General features: G+C 30.8%; 1 protein-coding gene across 1 annotated transcript; it reads left to right on the top strand.

Moving 5' to 3' along the window:
• Nucleotides 1-1,340: 1,340 nt before the first annotated feature.
• LOC116016625 (fatty acyl-CoA reductase 3-like) lies at nucleotides 1,341-9,402 on the top strand. Its single transcript, XM_031256980.1, has 10 exons — nucleotides 1,341-1,459; nucleotides 1,556-1,659; nucleotides 4,833-5,035; nucleotides 5,133-5,233; nucleotides 6,021-6,213; nucleotides 6,361-6,522; nucleotides 6,645-6,726; nucleotides 7,420-7,692; nucleotides 8,907-9,034; nucleotides 9,120-9,402. The coding sequence occupies exons 1-10, from the start codon at nucleotides 1,381-1,383 to the stop codon at nucleotides 9,268-9,270; spliced, it is 1,476 nt and encodes a 491-aa protein (XP_031112840.1). The 5' UTR covers nucleotides 1,341-1,380; the 3' UTR covers nucleotides 9,271-9,402.
• Nucleotides 9,403-9,755: the final 353 nt, after the last annotated feature.

The following is a 9,755-nucleotide window of genomic DNA, read 5'->3' as shown; positions in this document are numbered from 1 at the left end:
ATACTTATTTGTGTGTTTTGGGGGAAGCAATTGAATTTTCGGAGTTGTCTTTATATCAAAACTAGATTTTAACATATACTTGAGGTGAGTGACATAAATGACCATGCAAACAATTCAAATACTAAATAGAGTTTTCATTATAATTAAAGGATTGAATTTACCATTATGACATAATTGAAGGATCAGACTAGACTAGAAAAGTCATTTTCCCTAATATAAATGTCATTTAATTTATTGTAGATCCTTTGACAAAAACTCATCATATCCCGGCCCCCATTGTATATATTTCGCCTTGTGGCTTTAGTCGGCCAAGAATCAAAAGGAGGTAAATTAGTTTAGGTGGTTATTCATAATTAACCGACTTATAACAAGAAGGCTAATATATAGTTAGCTAATCAGCTTATCCATAACTAATCGACTCATACCAAGAATGTTAATATATACCAGAGTAGTTAGCTAATCAACTATCACAAAGAGTCAAACTTGAAACATTATGGTTACAAATCAAAATTGTTATGGTTGTTTCCACCGAGAGGTGAACTTTGAACTTTATGATTACCAAGCGAATAACGTAACCTAACTAACTTGGCTTATGATGCCCCATATTACAATAATTTTTTTGGGCAAATTATACTGTGGACCAGGGTCTACCTTGCATTGTAGACCTTGGTCCAAAAATAACCTTTATGTGTCAGTAATTATCAAGTTATTTGTTTATATGTACAAAAAAACTGTTAACTGTAAGTATATAATGTGTTAACGGAATGTACAAAATTTTTGTATCAAGATTCACAATGCAATATGAACCCTGGTCCATGGTATAATAATTGTTTTTTTTTGGTGCTTAATATTACAATATTTTGATTCAGAATATGTTTGATTTGATACTTAAAATGTTGTATTCCGATTATTTTAATTAATAAGGGTGTGTTTGGTGCGCACATAAGAATCAAAATTGAAATAATGGGTATCAAATACTTGATAATGGTAATAGATTTTGGTCAAAGTATTTTGCATGTTTGATACTAAGGTGGAATGAAAATGATTATTAATAGTTGGAGAAGATTGAGGTGGAAGGGATTGAAAGCCTTATTTTATTAGGGAATGAGTTTTACAATTAAAGAGTAATCAAAACTCATATTCTACAAACCTGTCAACTAAACAATAACAATAACTTTGACACTCATTCCTGTTAGTTAAACCTGTCAACGAAACATGTACTTTTGTTTTAGACCCCATGAACAACGACATTCACCAACTGTACTTTGTACGCATTTCCACCTAAGTTTTGACCAGCTATTTATCCTCACTTTCTCACCACTTATTCATTCCAAATCACTCTCTCATCATCTTCATCACGTACCATATCCTCTCTTTGGAATGGAGTTGGGCAGTGCTGTCCAGTTTTTGGAGAACAGAGCCATTCTTGTCACTGGTGCCACTGGCTTTCTCGCTAAAAGTACGTATTCAAAACTATCCATCAATTTTCAGGATTAATTATATTATTTGTACAAAACATCTCATTTTTTTTTAATTTTAATAATTATGGATGCAGTTTTTGTGGAGAAAATACTGAGAGTTCAGCCAAATGTGAAGAAGCTGTATCTTCTCCTGAGAGCTGCAGATACAATGGCCGCCGTGCAGCGTTTTAACTCCGAGGTACCTACACTTTTCGTACGTTCAACTCAATAGATTTATAGCTTTTTCCACCTTCCATATTATTTCATAAAATTTAAGCACATTATTGTCTTCTTTAAATAGAAAATAAAAACTGAATGTTACACTTTATATATACCAAGTGCATGGGATGATATATAAAGTAAATCCATGAAAAATTGCACTTGTGAATACCAAAAAAAAAAAAAAAAAACTTGGTAATATTAAAGAATACACTCAAAGTTTGAGATAATTATTAAAATACAATTGCATTTTCGAGTTGAAGATCAACAAATATAATTGGTTCTCAATTTTCTCTTGGGCACAACTTTTTACTTGAGTGCCCACACAAATCTTTACATTTTTAATCAAATTGTGAATATTATTAAAAGCTATATGTATTAATGCATTAATATTGTATATTGTTGTTGAAAAAAATACATATATATTGTAATTGTATCATCAATATAATTTTTTTTTATGTATTTATAATTTTACTACTTAGAAAAATAGCAGTTTTCATCCCTCAATTGTTTGTGAAACGTGGTGTGCAAAACAAGTATAAGAAAATAAATTTATGCATTTTTACTAAATATAACTTTTAGTATAGTGACAAATGTTTGATCTTGACAATATAGATTTTGTGTTCCTATTTAAAAGCTGGAAAAAGGTTTTCCCTTAGGTTTGACTAGCAACATGGTGCTCTAGTAGACCATTTGTTGGTCTTGAGCTAATAAAAGTCTATAGAGGGGGCCCGGAGTTGTTAATGAATTATGGTGCCATTATAATTTTAAATTAATTAGTTTTTAGGAAATTATTATATTAATTATTTAGTTAGTTAATTTGAGATTTAAACAGATCGTTTGCATTTTATTGTTTTTTTTTAAAGGTCCACGATGTGTCCTGAGCAGGCCCTTCTAACAGGAGGCAACTTTGAACCCGTACCATACTCAGACTAATCCTTTGCATTTTATTGTTAGTTATTATTAAGTTAGATTTAGGAGTTTTAGTTATCTTAGGTTTCTTTATTATTATTATTTTTTAAATTTATCACAATTAGTTTGTTACGATCTCTAGTTATCTTGGAATTGAAAGTAGTGTCCACCAAAATTAGGACTCTAAAATTATAAATATGGTTGTCTTATATAGTTATATGAATAAAATAGAGAGTTGAATTTTTGAGATAGAAAACAAAGTGTTTTCTAGAACACTCTATATGATGAGTTCGGTCATGCATCGGTCATGGCAAAAAAAAAAAAAAAGGACAAAAAAAATGCCCATTATCTAACCTAATTAAACTTTCGAATCAAATTCTCCCCATCTAATAAATCGTTCTTTTCTTTGTAATTCGTGTGTGAAGAGAATATTTGGGTCAACCATGTACATATCATTTGGTATCAAAGCCTAAGTTTCTCTCACGCTCAAAGTTATAACCCATCTCAAAACTTATTTGAAGTTTTGAGCAGTCAACTTTAAAAAAAATCAGAAAAAAATAGTTTCATTTCTTGTTTTGTCTTGAAAAAAAATCAAAGCAAAATAAGGAACGAAACTATTTCTTCTAATTTTTTAAAGTTGACGACTGTGCAAAATTGTGAATTTCTGACAGATTTTGTTTTGTTTTTTTTTTTTCTACTCAAAATAAAGTTTTGAGATGGATTATAACTTCTTGGAACGTGAGAGAAATCTAAGCTCGGATACCAAATGGTTGGCTCGATATTATTCTTTTCGAATTACAAAGAAAATCATAGAACGGTTTATTAGATGAGGTGAATTTGATTTGAAGGTTAAATTTAGGCTAGATAATGGGCATTTTTTTTTCTTTTTATAGGTCTTCGGTCACATCGAATTATAAGGTGATACGTGGGAGTAGGAACGACCTATGGCACCAAGTTACTCTCTTATATGGGAGGTTGTGGGTTCGAGTCTTAGACTCTTTGTACTTCAATAGGTTGAGAAAGTAATTATAAACTGTGTTCATAGTTTTTGCAAAGTATACAAAATCGTGTTTGTGTGTTTTGATTCGATCAATAATAAAATAAAGGGAGTACATAAGATATAAAGTTCCACAGTTTTTGCAAAGTATAAAAAACCGTGCTTGTGTGTTTTGGTTCGATCAATAATAAAATAAAGAGAGTACATAAGATAGAAAGTGAAACAATATTTTTTTTTATAGTTGTTTGGCAACCCCCCACTCCTCACTTCCCTTGAACATAAGGATAATTTCACTTATACGATACGAATACAAGTAATGAAATGTAGCATTTCACATTAGTTACAAACCAAACTAATTATTGTACTCCTTTAATAGTCCCTCGAACAGTTTTCTACACCAAGCTGCATCTTTTTCACTACCTAATCTTCTAATTCCAAGGGTCGTCCACCAAACCTCCTTGAGTACGTGAAGATTATCCAACCTCTTAACCATAGAGAGTGGGTTTTTGTCACAATAGGTAGCTAGACAAAATCAAGATAGTTATTTGAATCGTAGGATGCTTAGATTGCTTTGAAGGCAAGTGCACTCAACTACTTATTAAGTCTCTCAATCTCAAAAACTTTAATTAACTTCTTTTAATTTGCGCTTTAGCATGGGTTCTATTTATGGAGCGAGGTGGAGTGTCAAAAATTCAAATGGTTTTGGATCAATTCTTTGGAGCTCTTTAGATGATAGATGTCTAAAAGTTGTTATCTCTTCCTTTTATGCTGCATGCATGTCATTGACGACTCTTAGGTATTAATTAATATCTTTTTGGCATAAGGTATTATTTTATCCTTAAAAGCAGCTCTACAGTTTTTTTTTTTTTTTTTTTGTTTGAACATATCTTGAAGTCAGGGACTTTGAGGAATATCTCCAACTAACTCATTTTTAACAAAATACATTCTTTATTCGTCATACTAATATATGATCTACTGGATGTATTTTTGTTAGTAGACCTTGGATCTATTGTCATGAGATGATTTGACCTAACCTAACTTAATACAATCAAAATAAATTTAGGGATACTGAATTCCTTATCTTTACAAATAATAACATCATCACAATCCAAACAACAAATATATAAAATTTATCTCTTTCACTTGGTAGAATCTAAATCTACTTTGACCCGATTCAAACAGCTAAATTATTAAATTAAAATCCACTTTGACCTGATTCAAACAGCTAAATTGTTGTGGATCAGGTTATGGCAAAAGATTTGTTCAAAGTTGTGAAAGAGAAGTATGGGGAAAAGTTGAATAGTATAATATCGGAAAAGGTGAGTGTTGTAGCCGGTGATGTTAGTTGTGAGAACATGGGCGTAAAGGACTCTCATCTGCTGGACCAAATGCACAGGGAAGTAGAGCTTGTGGTTAACCTAGCTGCAATTACTGATTTTTATGAAAGGTGTGCTTAGCTAAACTTCACTTATTAAGTTTTATTAATGTATAATAATGATTGTTTTATCTATTTGTCAACTCTCTAATATATGTGTGATTTACAGATATGATGTGGCCATTGGGATTAATACAATGGGACCAACACACTTACTAGACTTCGCCAAAAAATGCCAGAAATTAAAGGTTTTTCTTCACGTATCCACTGGTTAGTGGTATTTAATTACAGATGAGTCATGCATGCAAATTAATGCATGTTTCCTGGACTCTTTACAAAATTACAATCATCTGTCATTTTCACTTTCTGGCATATTTACTTACTATATTGGCTAACATGCCTATGGAAAATTATAATTGGACCACATTGTGTATGGACCATCAATAATAACACGGCATTTGGTTGAAATGATGGAACTAGGGAAAAAAAGAATTATAATTCCGTAGAAAAGAAAATTAAATCTGAAATTTAAATTACATTGTTTGATAGATAGAAATAGGATAATGGGGAATATAATTGAAAGAGAAAAAAGTGAATAAACACTAAATTGTTATTATATAATAATAATAATAAGAATGGTAAAATAGTAATTAATTCATTGTAAAGTTACAATTCCATGGACCATGGTGGGAGGGAATTTCAATTCCCTCCAACCAAACCATGGAATTGCAATCCCATAGAATTTGGTAGGGATGGATCGAAAATCATGAAATTGTGATGGAATTACAATTCCATCCTACCACACACCCTATAAATGTTCATTTTTAATATGAAGATTAATTTATTATTAATGTATTGAATGTTTATTTTTAGATAATATACCAAGTAATGAACTTTCAAAAAATGAATATTCAATATATTAAAAATGAATTTTATGTTAGTAGTCTGAATAATGATTGTCTTTATATTAAGTGTGAATGATAATATACCGTGTGCTCTTCCATGGACCGAAATTTATTGGCTAACATAATAATATATTTTACTTTATAATATTCAGCTTACGTGTCTGGTGAAAGGGATGGGCTGATACAAGAGACTCCAATCCAAATGGGTGAAACACTGAATGGAAGATGTGGGCTGGATATTGATAGGGAGAATGAGATAATACAAGAGACTTTGAAAAACCTCATAGTTGAGAATGCTTCTGATGAATCCATAACCTTAGCCATGAAAGAACTGGGAATCCAAAGGTAGTTTACTATGGGACCTTCTTTGGTTTATGGATTTTTAACGTAATTAACCTACAATTGGATTAAAGTTAAATTAGTGTTTTACTATGTACTATACTACTATAATGGTTTTAATGACAATAGTTATTTCTCTAATGAATACCAAAGAGCAAGGACATATGGGTGGCCAAACACTTATGTATTCACAAAGGCAATGGGAGAGATGCTTTTGGGTAAGTTGAGAGATGACATACCTCTTGTTATTCTGCGTCCTACTATCATCACCAGCACTTACAAAGAACCCTTTCTTGGTTGGGTCGAAGGTGTTAGGTATGTACTCAATCATATATCCACTCCATTATATTCAAATATATTTTTTTCTTATTATGATGCTATCATATTTCTAATTAATTTCTTCTGTTGATCAATATAATATAACATATGCTATGCAGAACCATTGATAGCTTAGCACTTGGTTATGCTAAAGGAAGAATAACATGCTTCTTAGGTGATCCTAAGACCATTACAGATGTGGTGAGTGATTTAGTAACTTAGGGTGTGTTTGTAAAGTAGGAAAATGACTTCTAGAAAATGTTTTATGCAAAATGAGCCATTTTCTGGAAAACGATTTCATTTCCGGTGTTTGGTTGTATTATGGAAAATTGTCTTTGTGTGTTAGGTTCATTTTTCGGAAAATGTATTGGATTGTATAATGTTACGATTTAATTATTTTGTTATAATATAAAAAAATTATAATAATATATAAAATAATAATATTTTTTTAAAAAAAGTTATATGAATAATAAAAAAATGTACTAAAAAAAATGTAGCCGGCGGACTGGTTTCCGGTGAAAACCAGTCCCCCGGAAGTTACAGATGTTGTCATTTTGGTCAAAAAATTGTTGAAGCCAAGTCCGGAAAATGACTTCTGAAAAAAAATTCGAAAATTATTTTCTAAAAAAATGGCCTCATTCCGTTGACCGCATTTTCGAAGCGCTGCCAAACACCAAAAGCCGGAAAATGATTTTCATAAATCATTTTCCGGGCTACCAAACACACCCTTAGGGGAAATCCATTAACAGAATTTGAAAGTGTGTATTTGGTAAATCTTTGATCGCCATTAATTAACAATTTGTCAAAAATGACACTGAACACTAACCAAACTTATTGGAAAACTTGGTGGGCTATGTGGTATTTGAGTATTGATTATTATAAATATAATTACAGATCCCAGCTGATATGGTGGTGAATGCGATGATAGTTTCGATGGTAGCACATGCAGATGAACGTGGGTGCAGTGAGAGCATATACCACGTTGGATCGTCGTTATCGAACCCAGTGGAGTTCAGTTGGCTACAAGATTATGCTCTCCATTACTTCACCAAACATCCTTGGATAGCCAAGAATGGAAAACCTGTTGTTGTTGGGAAGGTGACTGTGTTAAGCACCATGGATAGCTTCCACAGATACATGGCTATTCGTTATCTGCTCCCTTTGAAGGTAAAGTTATTTTGGATACCCATAAATTTTATATAAGATATTGAGGCTAGTTATTAATGGCCTTTACTTTAACTTCCACTAAATTTAATCATCCCTCATACAATGATAGAAATATTTTTAGTCTTCTGTCAACAAAATTGTTTAAATGATATTAAATATAAAGACATTTTGGTCTATTTAGTTCAACGTGTTAATTCATTTTTTTCCTAGATTTATATGTGTTATTCCACTTTTTTGTTTTTTCAGAACCCTGTTAGTCTTAACAATGTTATGACATGATCATTTTTTGTTCTTCATCAACAAATATGTTTAAATGACATTAAAACTAATGTTCTTGACCACTTAAAACCCTCATTTTTTCTTTTTAATTGGTAACAGAACAATACAAAGGTTCTATATATTCAAAAAATTATATGCACTGATCATACATTCATTGATAGCATAAATAATCCATAATTCATTCACAGCATAATGAAGCAAAAATTGTTATCAATATATTGCAAAACTCAAAAAAGTGAAATTGAAAAAGTCATAGGCCTACTTCATGACAAACATTAAGTCTAATTCATAAGTTTACTTCATAAAAATTTACAAGATTACTTCACAATAATCAACAAAGTCTGCTTCAAAATCAGTTTAAATCAATTTATTGTTAGGGGCCTTTAGAGGTCTTGTGGATTTTATGAAGTAGACTTATACACTAGACTTAAGGTTTGTTATAAAATAGACTTGTGATTTTTTTAATTGCAATTTTATGGGTTTTGCAGTAGACTTATGTATTTGTAATAGTTTTTGCTCCATTATGCTATGAATTAATTATGGATTATTTATGATATCAATGTATATGGGTTTTTGAATATGTTCTTTGTATTGCTCTATTACCAAGAAGAAAAAAAAACTGAGGATTTTGAGTGGTTAATAATGTCATTTAAACATATTTGTTAAGGAATAACAAAAAATAGTCATGCCACAATAATGCTGAGACTAAAGAGGATGTTCGAAAAAAGGGACTAAAAGTGGAAAGACACATATAAATCTATGACTAAAAAAGGAAAATTAAAAGAATTAACACTTATAATTGATTAGACCGAAATGACATTTATTTATCGCCATACGATTTTGTGGGCGAAGACAAAAAATGATCATGCCACAATATATAGTAAATTTACTTAAAGAAAACAAATTTGATTTGCATGCATGGATGTATTGTGCAGGGGTTGGAGATATTGAACACTATATGTTGTAAGTATTTCCAGAGAAGGTGTGATGAGATGAATAGGAAAATCAAATTTGTGATGAAGCTGGTGGATTTATATCGACCCTACTTATTCTTCAAAGGAATGTGAGTAATTAAGTATTTAATTAATTAATCATATTTTTAATTAATTTGCGCAAGAAAATCAAAGTGGTGTGAATTTTGTGGACAGATATGATGATATGAATACAGAAAAATTGAGGAGAGCTGCAAAAGAAGGGGGCATTGAAACTGAATTATTCTATTTTGATCCTAAAGCAATTAGCTGGGAAGATTATTTCATGAAAGCTCACTTACCTGGATTAATGAAACACGTCTTCTAGTGATTGTCAAAATTAATTCGATCTGTCGATAATAGTGGCATTTTTATATTGAATAATGTTATTTCTCTCAATCATTTTTTACCTTTTAACTTTACCTCAGTACAATAAAATACTTTGGCCCGGTTTAGTAAATGGATGCTAGCTGATAGCTGTTAGTTGATTGGGTTAGAGGATATTACTAGTTGATAATATTAGCTGATGGTAGAAAGATGTTTGTTAATTAGCTGATAGCTGTTTGACTGTTTGATATAATTTTTTTTTTCTAAAAACTAATTGAAAAGTTACTTTGAGTAGCTTTTTGAATTTAGCATTTTAGAGTTAAAAAAACCTGATTAACCAAACACTTATATTGATTTTAATTTGAGATAAGGGTCAAATAAGCTCTCAAACTATATTGATTTGTGCAATTAGACCCTTCAATTTCAAATAGTTTCAATTAGAATCTCAAACTTACAAAAAAGTGCAATTAACACTATTTACAGGTT

The sequence above is a fragment of the Ipomoea triloba genome, chromosome 4 (genome assembly GCF_003576645.1).
Source record: "Ipomoea triloba cultivar NCNSP0323 chromosome 4, ASM357664v1".
Taxonomy (NCBI): Eukaryota; Viridiplantae; Streptophyta; class Magnoliopsida; order Solanales; family Convolvulaceae; genus Ipomoea; species Ipomoea triloba.
Note: the sequence above shows the minus strand (reverse complement) of the source record. Positions and strands in the feature narration are given on the sequence as shown.

What these genes read in the sequence shown, in the direction of transcription:
- LOC116016625 (XM_031256980.1), top strand. Translation starts at nt 1,381, where the DNA reads ATGGAGTTGGGCAGTGCTGTCCAGTTTTTGGAGAACAGAGCCATTCTT. An exon ending in CACTGGCTTTCTCGCTAAAA is followed by an intron (nt 1,460 to 1,555) that starts GTACGTATTCAA and finishes TTATGGATGCAG; the next exon opens with TTTTTGTGGAGAAAATACTG. An exon ending in GTTATCTGCTCCCTTTGAAG is followed by an intron (nt 7,693 to 8,906) that starts GTAAAGTTATTT and finishes TGTATTGTGCAG; the next exon opens with GGGTTGGAGATATTGAACAC.